At 34.0% G+C, this 17,299-nt stretch overlaps 1 protein-coding gene across 4 annotated transcripts in view; it reads left to right on the top strand.

The window, feature by feature from the left end:
* The window catches only part of LOC123535687 (DNA polymerase delta catalytic subunit-like), a 63,762-nt gene that overhangs the window by 4,328 nt on the left and 42,135 nt on the right, over positions 1-17,299 (top strand). For 3 of the 4 annotated variants that reach the window (XM_053528291.1, XM_053528293.1, XM_053528294.1), the window contains exon 2: positions 10,904-11,014. In XM_053528291.1, coding sequence (XP_053384266.1) covers positions 10,929-11,014 — 86 coding nt within the window. In that variant the 5' untranslated portion in view covers positions 10,904-10,928. Of the gene's footprint in view, positions 1-8,561; positions 8,670-10,903; positions 11,015-17,299 lie in introns of those variants that run through there. The other variant, XM_053528292.1, reaches the window with a different exon arrangement.

Below are 17,299 nucleotides of genomic sequence, written 5' to 3'. Positions count from 1 at the left end.
TTTATTAATTCAAATTTAACATTTTGAAAAAAAAATTGTCTTGCGTCGAACTTAACATTTGTAACCAGTAATAAATACATAAGTTTCGTCCATAAGAATTAGTTTAACAAAAACTAAATCTCTATACAGTATACCTTAAATATCGATCGGCAATTATATCATTTATTTTTCTTTTCATTTTCTGTATAAATAATTAGCTTTGAAATTATCTTTTCAAAATTAACAACTTGTTTGCCACACAAAGTACATCAACAATAAAACGACCAATAAACAATCATTATTACACTATAACAATAAGTATGACGAAACCACTTCTCACTTACTATATAAATTAAGTATGACGAACCGGTGGTTTGACGAAACCACTACCATCCGTATAAATAAAAGGTCAATAATTTCTAACTTTCAGTCATTTCTGTTGACTTTGATTTTTCTTAAAATGCCAAAAATCAAAGTCAACAAAAATGGCTGAAACCCACAAATGACCTTAATTTATGCATGCTGTAAATAAACCAATTAATTCCAAGCTGCGGTTTTGAGGATAAATGTAATTTCATCAGTTTTCATACATACAATCTGTAAATTTATAGATTATCTGTAAATTTACAGATAATCTGTAAATATTCCACTTTCCTAGACCTGATAATTTCGTAGGGCAGTTTTGTGTTACACATTGTACTGAATTCATTCCACTGATATTATTTCACACAATTTCTTTACTTTTCATTTGCACATCCAGAGAAGACAAAAAACGGGAAGTGATTTCCCCTACTACAATGCATTTTATTACTTCCACTTGTCACATCATAAACAAACAATTTTAATACAATGAATTTATCGTAAGTGTAAAATACATATTTAATTGAAATTTGCCTTCTAAATATATACGTTATTAATATTGAAACACAAAAAAATATTGACCTATTGACCACGTGTTTTCAACTAAATCAGAGAAATATAGATCTATGTTTCCTGTATATACGTGCAATTTTTCACAATAAGTAACTTTTATTCCTCCAATTATGAAGAGCCTAACATCTATACATACAACTGACAAGGAAATCAAACATATATATATATATATAATAAATGTACAGTCACTAAATACAGCCCATGAAGAACACATTGAAATATATTCAAAGGGTAAAAAAAAAACGGAAAAAAAACACGCATTTAATTAAAAGAAAAGCAATTATCGCTACAACTCATTTACCGACAATCTTAAGTTGAAAGTGAAAAGTGAAAGTAAAGACATATATACATACAATTGACAGGAAATCAAACATACATGTACAATCATGAAATAAAACACATGAAGAACACATTGAAATCTAAGGGCAAAAATCCTTGTTTTGTGCATAGTAGCAATGGAAGTTGGTATTATTGAAGATTCTGCGTATTTAAATGCATCAAGTCAAACCAAATAGTCTTTATTAACATACGTGTACAATATGGTTATAGTAGACATGTAAAACAAAAAAAATATTATGGTTGCATGTGATATGTTTTATTGTGTATCATGATCTATACTAAATAACCACTTTGGATTGGCATCAGTGGTTAATTAACATATAATATCATATAAATATAATGGCATAATCTAGTAAGGACCCAAATATTAAATTGTTCATAGGAATCTAAACATATTTATTGAAAAGAATACCAAGCCCTTTAATTTAGTTTCATACTTGACGTTTGTCACACATCAGCTTGACATGTTTCCATCGGTTCAGACCTGACATTTTATTTGTAACATGATGACCAACATCGTCGGATACCCACGATTGCTGATTACGCTAACGCTTCATACATCACATGGAGGTAACGGAATGGATCACCCGTGGGTATCCGACGATGGATGACCAAATGTGATTACATGTCATTTCAGAAATCGGTTGAAAACATATCAGTTGAATGACTTCAGTACAATGTATTGTAATACAAAACTGCCAAACGAATAACCACCTGCGGGCTATTTCATTATTCATATGGGAGAGCCGTACGAATTGCAGGCTATTCCTATGGGACTGTACGAATAGCCACTTCCGTAAAATTATATTCAACATAGAAGCATAATTTTATGATGATTTATAGTACATATGCCACTTGTAAAATGTTTGAGTCACGTTTAGGCTAAAAGTTTACCCCAAAATATTGAAATCTTACGGACAGTCAAACTCCATTGGACACAAAAAGACAACCCCATGTAAATTTTAATTTAAAATGTTGTTTGTACATGCATTACTGACCACAGCTAGCCAGGTAAACCAGTACACATCAATTGTTCATCGCATTAGCCCCATACCTAATCTGCATATGACAGCAAGCTCCTCCCCATTCTCAGTTTTTTCAAAAGAAATCACTTGTATATACAAGGTTCATTAAGAGAGTCAGTGTTTTTACAAGGACTAGGTATGGATCCAGAAATGTATATACAGGGTCCAGTTTTATGGCACCTTGTATAACGCAGAGCTCCAGATAAGTAGGGCTGTCATTGATAGAAACGATATCGATGTATCAACGATATTTTTTTTGTCGATCGATTATCGATTCCCATTTTCAAAAATCGACTTTTTACAGAGAGAAAAAACTATCCAGATAAACACTCAGACCCTCAAAGACAACTTAAGTTCACAAAGTTGAAAATTTGGCTAAATGCAAAAGAAGAGTGAAGGCAAAATAAAAATTAATGATGTTATTAATTTTTATTTATTTCTTTTATTTCATAAATACAAATACAAATACAACACAATCAAACTGTAATATGAAAAGTAGGCAATAAAACTAAATATAGCATTTACAGGAAGGTATATAGTATGCATATGAACAAATAGGCTGTTAATCTAACTAAATAATAGATATATCGATGTATCGTCGATATTTGTCTTCTGATATATCGGTATCGTCGATATGCTTAAGACCCAATCAATGACAGCCCTAGATAAGCTTTTGGTGCAAATGGGTATTTACCCATCACTTTTTGTCTGAATTGGGTATTCTAAATTTGAATTGGGTAAAAATAATATCATTACCCAGCCTTTTCAGAAGTAATTGGGTATTTGCTAAAACCAATTGGGTATTTTACCAATATCTCACTAACAATTGAGTAATTTTTGCTTACAGTATACATGGTATATATCATTGAACAGGATTGACTAAGTAGCTAAGTACTTTATTGGTGCCCTTCAATGTTTACTACAAAAATGTATTTAAAATTGTAATGAATGTTCCATACTGTTGTTTTCTTTTTCACTTTTAATGAAGTCAGAGATCAGTTCATCCACAATATCCCGAACGATGTGGTCACCACAATGTGCATTCTCCCAAAAGATATCATCCAGTATTGGTGACACTACATCGTCACAAACAGATAACTGTCATTGTTGAACAGCAAAATATCCCAATAATTAGTTTTTGCTGCAACAATGTTTATTCTTCAACTCTTTTACATTTTATCGGCGTAAAATTGTTTACAAAGTATCCAAAAAACACCAGTCAGCCGACTGAATGGTCCTGTGATTTTTCCGATAAATTGCAACCTGTTCTGCGGTAACGTATAACCAGTCAGTCAAATCTAGCGTTAAAGTCTCGTACCCGTTCTATATAAGGAAAATGTGATACGCAAGCTATTTTTTATGAATTGGGTATTAGGAATTTTACTTGCGTTTCATTACGCACACTGTATGAATTCAATTGAGTTTTCTGCAATTTTAATTGCGTAATTACGCTAATACGCAGCTTATCTGGAGCTCTGCTAACGCTTAAGTTTTCCCAAAGTATGTGTTTATACAAGACTCGTTAAGAGGGTAAGTGTTGTTATAAGAATCTTTCAAGGATCCAGAGATATATACATGTATAAACTGGGCCCATTTAAGTGGATCCATTTTATCAGTTTTGTATATTTTTCTCATATTGTTTTTATAGCCAGCTGTTGTTCCAGCAGGGGTCTCGTTACATGTGACATGTTATTCTTTTGAATAATATCCTCATACTTGTAAATAAATGTTTTATTGGGAATGATTTAACACGCAGCATCTTTAATTATCAATATATAAACTACAAAAAGTTACTGATGAATAACAAAATCAGAATATAAGAAATATTCAATTATAAATTACAATTTTTGTAACATTCGTCCTTTTTCTGTAACATCTGTTCCCCCCAATTTTTCAGATGAAGATGATACAACGTCTTATAAATCTAAATGAATCTTTTTATATATTTATTATTTATTGATGCTTGTCCTATCAAACAGGAGTTAATTTCATTTAAATTTCCTCACATAGCATAAAAAATAAAGATTTTTGTTCTAATTTACAGGTTTTTTTCTAGTTTTCAATTTTAAATACGAAGAAAATTGTTTTCAACACTGTTTTTGATAATTTCATACTTTTTACATACTCTTGTAAAATAGTAGTATCATATATTACTATCAAAACAGGAAAACACTGCATTTTGTACAAAATTAAGAAAAGCATATATAGGAGGACGGACGTTACAGGGACGGACGTTACACATAACTTTAAATATTTCGTCATTTTTTCCCCCAGTACGGCTGCAGATCTATTTATTTAAAAAAAATTAATGTTTTCATGATAGGTATGTCATTAAGCATGTACAAAAGTAATTAATATCAATATATTCATATTCAATTACAAAATAATAATGGGTGATGGACGTTACACTTTTTTTCACGCAAATGGGGGACTCGCAAATGGGTTTTTATACGCCCGTTTGAAAAACGGGACATATTATGGGAACGCCCCTGGCGGGCGGGTGGGCGGGCGGCGTCCACAGACCTTGTCCGGAGCATATCTTCTACATGCATGGAGGGATTTTGATGAAACTTGGCACAGTTGTTCACCATCATGAGACGGAGTGTCATGCGCAAGAACCAGGTCCCTAGGTCTAAGGTCAAGGTCACACTTAGAGGTCAAAGGTCAAATTCAAGTATGACTTTGTCCGGAGCATATCTTCTTCATGCATAGAGGGATTTTGATGAAAGTTGGCACAGTTGTTTATCATCATCAGACGGAGTGTCATGCGCAAGAACCAGGTCCCTAGGTCTAAGGTCAAGGTCACACTTAGAGGTCAAAGGATACAAAAATGAAAACTTTGTCCGGAGTATATCTCCTTCATGCATAGAGGGATTTTGATGAAAGTTGGCACAATTGTTCATCATCATGAGACGGAGTGTCATGCGCAAGAACCAGGTCCCTAGGTCTAAGGTCAAGGTCACACTTGGAGGTCAAAGGATACAAGAATGAAAACTTTGTCCGGAGCATTTCTTCTTCATGCATGAAGGGATTTTGATATATCTTGACACAAATGTTCACCACCACAAGACGGAGTGTCATGCGCAAGAACCAGGTCCCTAGGTCTAAGGTCAAGGTCACATTTAGAGGCCAAAGGTCAGATACAAGAATGACTGTCCAAAGCATTTCTTCTTCATGCATAGAGGTATTTTGATGTAACTTGGCACAATTATACACCATCATGAGATGAAGTGTCATGCGCAGTTCCCTTCTTTAGAATTACTTCCCTTTGTTGTTACTATAAATAGCCTATATTGTAACTTTTTTATTACTAGACGTAGGGAAAAATCGAGACCACATTTCTGTAGTACAACATGCATGTTACATCCAATTTTGAGGTGTATTTTGACCAATCTCTACCAGGTAAGGATTTTTTTTTTTTTTTTTTTAAGGATTAACTTTCCTTAGTTGTTACTATAAATAACTTATATTGTAACTTTTTTATAATTGACCGTGGCGTAGGGAAAAACCAAGACCACTTTTCTGTGGTACAACATAAGTGTTACTTTCTAATTTTAGGTGTATTTTACGGTATCTCTACCTGGTAAGGAGTTTTTTTGTGGACTTGTGGAGAAAAACAAAAGAATTACAATGATTACTAAACAACTACAAAATTAAAATTACATCTGCAAATACAGGTGCTAGAGTAAAGAAATTTGCTGTGACGGGCGTATATTGTGACATTCTGGCACTCTTGTTGGTTGGTAAAATGGACTTTTTTACTAAAATGTCCATTGATAAGTGCTGCAAGAATTTTTGTTATATTCTACAAATACGTAGTAAGACAGTGAGCAAAAAAAATGTTTTGAATATGTAAAATTAAGATATTTTGTGTTCAATTCAAAATTTAGCATTTTTGTTAAAAACAGTGGTGTTACACGAGTCACTTTTTATTACAATATTCATAAAAATGTAACGACTTAAGTGATCATCAATGTAATGCATCATTTTAAAGGTAATAAAATTATCTGTTTAAAGGTATTTAAATCAAACTTATATTTTGTTATTTGAAAATACTGTAACATTTTTTTGAAAAGTAAAAATCCAGTAAGGCGTAAAAAAAAAATTGTTTGTTTCCGGTATCCCGACCTACCCTAAATTTTTGGCCCGACCCTAAATGTTTTTATGGCCTTGGAGAATAATTTTTTCAACTTTTTGACAAAATGTTGCCAAACCGCACTTTTTATGCTTTAAACATGGTCAGTGATGTTAGAAATCAACTTCCTGATGCTCTAAAGGCATAACCCCCTTATTTGTATTCATTCTTTGACACAAAAATAATTTCCGAAAAGTCTCCCTTAATAAAAAAAAAATCAAAAAAAAAAAAATTCCGACCTACCTACCCTAATTTTTTTGAGCATGTTACCGGAAACAAAGAATTTTTTTTTTTAGGCCTAACGCATTACATGTAAAACAAGAGCTGTCGGAGGACAGCAACGCTCGACTGTTCAACAGCCTTGTCAATTGAATTAATACGAAAGTCGAAAAAGGGGCATAATTTTGTAAAAATGGGAAAAAGGGTTATGGAACCTTCACAGTGCTTATCAGCTCATAAAGTGAACAAGTGCGTGAAGTTTCAATCCTTTCCCATAGGTGGATACTGAAATACCAGCTTACATACAAAAACTTAACCAAAAACTGCTAAGTCGAAAAAGGGGCATAATTTTGAAAAATATGCAAAGTAGAGTAATGGGACCTACACAGTGCATGTCAGATCATGACAGTGAACAAGTGTGTGAAGTTTCAATCCATTCCCATTAGTGGGTACTGAGATACCAGCTTACATACAAAACCTTAACCAAGAATTTCTAAGTCGAAAAAGGGGCATAATTTTGTAAAAAAGCAAAATAGAGTTATGGAACCTGTGCAATATAGGTCAGTTTATCACAGTGAATAAGTGTTTTAAGTTTCAATCCATTCCCACAAGTGGTTACTGAGATACCAGCTTACATACAAAACCTTAACCAACAATTTCCAAGTCGAAAAGGGGCATAATTTTGTAAAAAAGCAAAATAGAGTTATGGAACCTGTGCAGTGTAGGTCAGTTTATCACAGTGAATAAGTGTTTGAAGTTTCAATCCATTCCCACAGGTGGTTACTGAGATACCAGCTTACATACAAAACCTTAACCAAGAATTTCCAAGTCGAAAAGGGGCATAATTTTGTAAAAAAGCAAAATAGAGTTATGGAACCTGTGCATAGGTCAGTTTATCACAGTGAATAAGTGTGTGAAGTTTCAATCCATTCCCACAAGTGGTTACTGAGATACCAGCTTACATACAAAACCTTAACCAAGAATTTCTAAGTCGAAAAAGGGGCATAATTTTGTAAAAAAGCAAAATAGAGTTATGGAATCTTTGCAGTATAGGTCAGTTTATCACAGTGAATAAGTGTGTGAAGTTTCAATCCATTCCCACAAGTGGTTACTGAGATATCAGCTTACATACATCAGCATACAAAACCTTAACCAAATCGGGACGCAGACGCAGACGCCGACGCATGGGTGAGTCCAATAGCTCTACTATTCTTTGAATAGTCGAGCTAAAAGGCCAATTTTCAGCCATAAAAGGGCTTTCAAATTATTATTTTTTTGGTTGATTATGTGATTTCTTTTTACTGCAGCATTTGAATACTAATAAGACACATTGAATACAAGTTTCACAAAACTAGAAACAGATGTTTCTCTATAAATAAAATGCAGTTACATGTTTTGTTTTTTTAAAAATGGCCCATTTACTGTGCAGCGGGCAAACACTACACAAGCTCTATTGATTTATATCACACTGGATAACCGGCAGTTTTCGACAGTCTTTTTTTCTCGACCATGCCTATTTAACGGCTAATATACTTTTTCAGGAATAACGTAGAATCCGGAAACTTTACACAGGTGTTCTGAAAGGACACATCTGTTAAACCAGATGATAAAAGTTTTCACAGGTTGTTCATAAACAAGACAATTTGCGCAAAACTTTGGACTTTTGCTCGATTTTTTCAAACTGAAGAAATTGTTAGCGAATATTTCAAAACATAACGATTGTATTTGGCCCAGAAATTGTAAATGTAAGCCATGGTCATTCCTTGACAAAACTGTCAAGTTGATTTGCAAGAATTGGCCTCGTTTTTAATAGAAATAAATGAAAAACTTCACCTACCGATTTACAGCTGGGTTACATTTCCAGCGGGCGTCGGGATACCCAGTTATCCAGTGTTTACATAGGGAGATAAGATTGTTTTTCATTAAACAATCAACGTATAATATCACCTGTTTATATGCATGTAAATTATGTGTAAACTGATAAAACAAATTGGATAAATTGATGGTGTTTGGATTTTTGTGTATAATTCAGTAACCAGGTAACATTTCAAAGTGATTTTCCTAATGAGACTTAGATCTTCACTGTCTGCTTTACAATTGGCTGTAATTATTTTTTACATTTATTGAATATATATTGAGTTTGAATGCTGTAAAATTGCAAAATTTTGTCATTTTGGCCAGAGAAAAATATATAAACAGAGAATAAAGGCATAATACAGGTAGTGAAATGCACATTCTTTTACTTGCATGTGTTCACATAGATATTTAGAACATAATTATGACAAAATTATTGACTTTATTGTTACCACTTAGTCATCTTTTATTTTTATGAAAATTTGCATGTAAAATTTTGAGTAAAATGGCCGCCACTGTGGCAATGCCTTAAGTCAAATATTAATTAAGTTAACATTTTAGCTGATATGCTATTGTAAAGAGTGATCCCATTTGTCTACAAATGTTAAATGTGTTAGGCTAGTGATAACTTCTAAAATCATGATGATGTCTTATCAGAATGTAGCAACTTAAAGCCCCATTCAAATACATGGTACTTTCATTTTGGAAAACAGTCTATAATTTCTAATCTGCACATTTTTAAGTCTTAAAAATCATACAGTATTTTAATTACCCTCTATATAACATATTAATATTAAAGATAGGTTTGAAAAGTGAATGAGAGCATTTTCAATATTTTGTGGACACTTTTTTTGGAAATCCTGAATCAAGGTTTTGCAAGAGTTATCTTTCCTGTGGTTATTCCTTCAGAATGTTGTATTAGACAAGCTTACTGTCGCTGAGTGGCTGCTTTTTCATTTCTGACATTTGCAGCCACAGTTTGACCTGTCAGAGTATAAAACAAACTGTATGCGTCAGATTAGTTTGGCTATGGTCGTATCACCCTGGAATAATGTACCTGCACAAATTGTCACAGCTCCCAACTATGAACACTTAAAAACAGGTTGGACAAATTCATGAACTTACAAACAGTACACTGTAATACTGAACGTGTCCTGGGTTCCCAACAATGAGGGGGCTATCAGTAGTTGAACCGGCCGAGGCTATTTGCACGACGGTTGTGCCTATAATTTTCCTTATCTGCACGACAGTTGTGCCAATTATTTTCGTTATTCGCACAACGGTCATGCCGATTATTTTAGTTATTCACAAGAGGATCATGCCTTGAAAGTCGTCGATTATTTAAATGTTATTGATATGACTAAAAATGCTGTATACATGAATAACATTAAGTTAATCCCTGGTTATCAGATCTCCATAAAGTACTGATTATTTGACAATTTTAGCATGCACCTACCTGCAGTATGTTGAATCACTTACGCACTATTTATTGAATTAAAACATAGTAAGAAAACAAGTATTAAAGCACAGCACGCTACCGAAATACCTGTCGTGTGGATAAGAATACTAATCGTCACGACCGTCATGCGTATAAGAAAAATAATCGGCACGAGCGTCATGCCGATAGATACTTCCCAGCTGAACAAGCTAGTGGACTCTGCAGGATAATATAATGTAATGTATAATAATAATTAATATATTGCAGACTTGCTGTTAGTTTAACAGGTTTTCAAGACCTATTTCATAGACTGATTCATTTTTATTGTCTCACCTTTAAGCCTAATTCAGGGGACTAAAATTCCACGAATCGGCTTGTATTGGCAAGTTGAAACAGCGTGAGGACAAGTGGAATTTCTTGTAATGTTGTTAAAGGGTTTTCTTTTCTGGTCGAAAGTACAGTAATGCAATGAATGTACAAATTAATTAGACCATCCTGGCGGAAATAATCTTGCAACGCTGTCTTAATGTCGCAGTTTATTGGCTGTTTATTACCGATTCGGGTTGAACCATGCATTCAAAATGAAACAGGAAGCACGACGGTAATTGCAGGTGCTGCTTTGTCTTAAATTAATTTTGCAGTATTCAATACACTGTTCATGTATAAGTGATAACTGAAACAATGTCGAACATAAAAAAATTATGTGTTTATGCCAATTGTTTAGAATAGCCATCAAATAGAAAGGGTGATATTTTTAAGTTACATTTTCCTGTTGTAATGCATGCATTTTACATCATTTTGCTTACGTGAAATGGAATATAATAGTACTGGCATTTATTGGTTTGAAAATTTTGTACAGCAATTTGTATCTTATTACAGCTGATTCGTAATATACTGGTATGTATCAGTAATACCACTCATCTCTAACTACTGGACAAATGATTGTTGTCATTGGCTGTGACTGCATTTCTCTTATTTCAGTGTATGAAGCCTGAGCTGCCTAAGAATGGATACTAAGAAAGGGTTTACTGGAAAGGGATCAATGGCAGCAAACAAATTCAAACAAGGGGGTCCACCCAGTAAGAAACAGAAGTGAGTATCCTTGTGCCACATTCAACAATTCAAAAAACGGCAGGAGAAATCTAGGTTTCCCAAAACGGTGGTCTTTGTAATTATAATGCATGTTCATAACTTTAAGAATTTGAGAAAGAACTTCGCAGAGATCTAGACTAAATATTTTGAAACATTTTATATCATCTTGCAATATGTTACTGGTCAAGTAAAGTAAGAGTTCAGACATTTGAAAGAAAAACAAATTAGCAATGCTCAGGTGAGTTTTTCTGATCGCTCGATGTCCGGCGTCTGTCAGTCGTCCGTCTGTCGTCTGTCTGTCGTCCGTCAACATTTAGCTTGTGTATGCGATAGAGGCTGTATTTTTCAATTGATCTTCATGAATTTTGGTCAGAATGATTACCTTGATGAAATCTAGGCCAAGTTTGAAAATGGGTCATCTGGGGTCAAAAACTAGGTCACTAGGTCAAATCAAAGAAAAACCTTGTGTATGCGATAGAGGCTGTATTTTTCAATTGATCTTCATGAAATTTTGTCAGAATGATAACCTTGATGAAATCTAGGCCAAGTTCGAAAATGGGTCATCTGGGGTCAAAAACTAGGTCACTAGGTCAAATCTGGGAAAAACCTTGTGTATGCGATAGAGGCTGTATTTTTCAATTATTCTTCATGAATATTGGTCAGAATGATAACCTTGATGAAATCTAGGCCGAGTTCGAAAATGGGTCATCTGGGATCAAAAACTAGGTCACTAGGTCAAATCAAAGAAAAACCTTGTGTATGCGCTAGAGGCTGTATTTTTCAATTGATCTTCATGAATATTGTTCAGAATGATTGCCTTGATGAAATCTAGGCCGAGTTCGAAAATGGGTCATCTCGGGTCAAAAACTAGGTCACTAGGCCAAATCAAAGAAAAACCTTGTGTATGCAATAGAGGCGGTATTTTTCAATTGATCTTCATGAATTTTGGTCAGAATGATTACCTTGATGAAATCTAGGCCGAGTTCGAAAATGGGTCATCTGGGTTCAAAAACTAGGTCACTAGGTCAAATCAAGGAAGAACCTTGTGTATGCGATAGAGGCTGTATTTTTCAATTGATCTTCATGAATTTTGGTCAGAATGATTACCTTGATGAAATTTAGACCAAGTTCGGAAATGGGTCATCTGGGGTCAAAAACTAGGTCACTAGGTCAGGGGTCACGTTGTCGATCGCCACTTGAGCCATTTGCGACAAAAAATTAAATGTGGCTCCGAAATTTTCTAATTGGCGAAAATGGCCCGAAGCTATGTCTGTCTGCAAAACTACGAATATTGACAGTTTTACGAAACAAAAGGTGTGAAAAATCGATAATCTGTGTAGACACAACATCCGTTATTGAAAGGGAGGGAGCCAATTTGCAATTTTTTTATTTGATCAGGCAGTTTATTGGCAATAATTAGATTATTGAATAACAAACTGGATAATTATAATCTTCATTTTGTGCACTTGATACGATTTTATGAGCAGTCGGCCGTTAGACAAATTTTCTATGATTGCCGAGGGTTAGTTTGGGCAAAAACAAATAAAAATGCTTTAGACAAGCAGAAATTATAAGTATTGAATAGCTATGATGATAGAAAAGCAATAAAACATAGGTATTTTATCAAATATTTAACTCCCTGAGGCCGATATCATAATATACATGCTGCGGCGAGATAAGAATTACCACCTGACGTCGAAGAACATCACCTGATCTTATCATAATCACATTCGTATGCAGTCAATTGAAATCATGCATGGAAATATTATTAACATGGGTGTAAATCAAACTATACTTATAAAATCTTTAAAGTTTTAACAAATATTTATACATATCAACTTTCGTCCGTAACTTATATCCAAATAGAATAATAATTTCACTTCGAAACATTCACCATTTTTACACACCTATTGTGTTTCAATAAATATTTGAATATTTCCGATTTTATTACTTTTTTTCAAATGTAAACACATTAAATTCCAATAGATATAAATACATTATTAACACAGAGTATTTACATTAACATTACTCAAAATTAACACCCATTTAAGTGAATATCGATGGTTTGCAGAGCTCCAGATAAGATGCGTATTTGCGTAAATACGTTTTGAAATTTACAAAAAACGCATTTAAAATCAAACCTACGCGTACTGATACGCATTGAAAAAACGGGATACGTATTTTACTCGATTTAAGTGCGTAATCCAATTTTATCATAAATCAAGCACATCCTTTTTGTAATCGAGTACAACAAACAAAATGGTGTCTCATAAAAAAGCAAACGCAAACGATATCGTAAAATAATGCCATTTTCTTCTTCAAGTATATTAGTGTGTGACAGGAGATGACTCGGACAATGCCTATCGCTAAGCATGTGATCTATGATATATAATGGGTAACTGTTGAAAAAGCCGAAGCACATACATGCTGGTGTTTCTGAAAAAAACATTGACAGTCAAAGTATCACTGGCTGTTGATATATCGCAGTGGTCAGTAACTGAAATTAAGATGTAATGTACCGTCTATATTCGCGTATAAGACGCAGTTTTGGGGATCATATCTTCGTTTCCTAAAAGGGCATGCGTCTTATAAGCGCATACTACAAGAAAATTAAGTGAAAATTTTAAAAAGTCCCGAGTTTACAGCTCAGGGCATCTCATTTCCGCGTCTGCAGACATGTACTTTCGTTTTTCGGCAGCCATTGCGCATAGCAGTGCTAAAAACTTTACGGACACGTACCGTATTTCGGTCCGCTATAAAGATTTATTATTTACCTATTTTACGATTTGATAGATTAATATCGAAAGTATATTTTATTTATAAATGTATTTTTTTCCGATTCTGCAACCCGCTACTTACGTTTTTCGTCAGCCATTGCATATCGGTATTAAAATCTAAACGGACACGCAACGTGTTTCAGTCCTCAATAACGATCTATTATTTACTTACTTTACGATTTGGTAGTTTAATATCTGAAGTATTTTTCATTTACAAATGTATTTTTTTTTCTTTTAAAATCAAAATTTCTTTCAGAAAATCTGACGAATTAGCTTTACTTAAATTGGAAATGACTGATATAATTGAGCAAAGAAAATACTTTTTCACCGCCCGCAAACAGAGAGTTATTAAAAGATAATTATCCCCAATTGCATATGATACGGTACCTATAATTGTTGCAATTGTAAACTGTTAAAACGCACCCATTATAAATCATCTGAAGGTGCAAACTGTTAAATAAACACGTGTATAGAAATAGATGTATCATAAACACTGATTGATGTTAATTGGCGACTTCATAGAATAGTCGGCTGCAATTATTTTAATTCTGCCCTCTAGTCAAATGAAGGTACAGTAGAGATGTCTAGCTGCTCGGAACTGGAATATGATTGGATAACATTTCAAAGTGGGCATATCCATATTTGATTGACAAATGTGTCAGATTTACTGCCATAAAAGTACATGTATCCTAATCTCGCCACCTTTTTTGCTATCTTATCAGTAATCAATCGATACGTTATTGTCAGTTCTTAATCGCCGGAATACACAATGAAACGCAAAAGGAATTCTTATGATGTGACATTTAAACTTAAAGTTGTGGAATATGCAAAAGCAAATTCAAACCGCGCTGCCGAAGAGAATTCGGTGTGACAGAAAAAATGGTGAGAGACTGGCGAAATAAAGAAAGCAAAATGTTAAACGTTGATTCTAGATCTGTGAAAAAATGAGAACTGTGATATCGCCGTATGATGATATTGAGGGAAAGTTGAAAGACTGGATTATAGATACGCGCAACAATGGATATATTGTTACACGTGCCACGATCCGTTTTCGTGCGTTACAACTTGCAAAGGAAAATGGATATACAGAATTTAAAGCTTCAGGTGGTTGGTGCTCGCGATTCATGAAAAGACATGATCTGGTATTGAGACAGAAAACACACATCGCGCAGAAATTGCTAAAGATCTAGACAATAAGGTTGACTCTTTCCATAAGTTTGTGATTGATTTGAGAAAGGGACATGATTTTGAGTTGGGTGCTATAGGAAATATGGATGAAACGCCGATGTTCTTCGATATGCCGGGCAATCGAACAGTTGATATTAAAGGGACTAAATCAGTAACTGTGAAAACGTCGGGCAGTGAAAAAGCCCATTTTACGGTAGTGTTATCGTGTCTGGCCGACGGAACAAAGCTGAAACCCGCAGTAGTGTTTAAGCGTAAAACCATGCCGAAAGAAAAGTTACCGTCTGACATCGTGGTGTTTGTGCAGGAGAAAGGTTGGGTAGATGAATGTGTTCTTATGAAATGGCTTGAAGAAGTTTGGTTCCAACGTCCTGGCGCTTTGTTGAATCATAAATCATTGTTAGTGTGGGACATGTTTAGGGCTCATCTTCTTGAAAAAGTGAAGAATAAATTGAAATCGCGTCGCTCATATCAGTGTGTGATCCCAGGAGGATGTACTTCTGTGTTACAACCTTTGGATGTATGTTTGAACAAACCGTTTAAAGTGAACATGAGAAACAAAATGGAATGAATGGATGGTTAATGGCGAAAAGCAGCTTACGAAGGCTGGCAATCTTAAGCGTCCAGATCTTGCATTAGTGTGCCAGTGGGTGATAGATTCGTGGAATGAAATTCCCCGTGAAATGGTAATCAAATCCTTCCTCAAATGTGGAATCTCGAACTCAATGGACGGTACACAAGATGATGAACTATTCAGTGACTTAGTGCGCGACCGCGAAGAAGCCACGGATGCTGGTACAGATGATATCAGTGATGATGAATGTGATGATCAGTGGATATATGATGAAAACATTACAAGTGAACAATTTGAGGAATTATTTGGTGATAGCGATGATGAGGAATTTGAGGGGTTTTGATGATGTGATGTAAGATTTGATGCATGAAAATAACTGTGAATAACGGTGATGACGTTATCAAAATTCATTGATTTTATGACTGTTCGTGGTGTTAAAGTCATTTAAATTTGCAATAAATGTGATATGAAAAACTGATGAAATGAATTTGATGTTAAAATTTTGTTGAAGATTAAAGCGTCGATAACTTATCTGTCAGTTTGTTTGCAAATAATATGTGTACACACATGCTTTAAAATTATATGATTAATTTTGTGTGTTTGAAATATGTGATAAATTAATGCATTATTACCCGGTAGTTACCGTATGTCACATAAAATTAAAATATGTAATATGCTTTGTTTGTTTGTTTGCTTTTTCGAACTTGCGTTAATTACTTTGGGAAAATTGGTGAGGATATTTTATCCTCATTAATTTTCTCATTGTATGCAGCGCATGTTTGAATGAAAAATCCTAAACATGTATTGGAGATCCTTTGAAAGCAATTTAAAAATTGCGTATCCTCGAATAATTGCAAGAAATACATTATTTTCCTAAACATTCTGTGTTACTGTTATGGAAACATGGCCGAACATTCAGCGTTTCTAAGCATTATGAGTAAATGGGCGAATATCGTCAAATTTCTAGACGTAATTTCTCCCGTTTCGGAGATATTTTGTGCATATTATCACCAATGAAAGTGGATTTTAGAATACTTTATATTATTCTACATATGAAACAGATTTTCAAGTTCCTTCAAAAATAAAATCGGCGAAAATCGTCAATTTTCCGCCGTTTTCTAGACGTCATTTCGCCGTTTTGAAGTTACTACATTGCATTTTTACGCACGAAATTGATTTTAAAATAATTTATTTTATTTAACATAATATAAAACAAGTCTGCAAGTTCTTTTAAAAATAAAATCGGCGAATATTGTCAAAATTTCGGCCTTTCTTTAACCTTTTTCCGCTGTTACTAATTCATTTAAATTCTGCATTTTTACAATAAAATTGTCCATTTTCTATTGCAAATCATAGAATGTTGGGGAAAATAATGCAAATTTCTGATGTAGTCTGTATAAAAATATGACTGCGTCTTATACGAGGGTCAGTGCAAAACCTCCCCGATCGATAGTCCAATATCAGGATGCGTCTTATAAGCGAGGGCGCCTTATACGCGAGTATATACGGTATGCAGTAAACTAAATCTTAAAACTATTTGAATGAAGGCTCAAAAATATTCAGGAAAACAGCATTGGTCAACAAAGGCACTTCAGCGGAGCACATGAATATCAGAAAATTATAAATACAAACAGTTATTATTATTACCCTTTTAAATGATTTCGAATTCTGAAAAACCATTTAGAATTCTAAAATACCCTTTTGAAAAAACATCTAGGAGTAAAATACCATTTGAAAAAAAAACTAGGG

Source organism: Mercenaria mercenaria, chromosome 17 (genome assembly GCF_021730395.1).
Source record: "Mercenaria mercenaria strain notata chromosome 17, MADL_Memer_1, whole genome shotgun sequence".
In the NCBI taxonomy this organism is placed as follows: Eukaryota; Metazoa; Mollusca; class Bivalvia; order Venerida; family Veneridae; genus Mercenaria; species Mercenaria mercenaria.
This window is presented reverse-complemented; position numbering and strand designations above follow the sequence as displayed.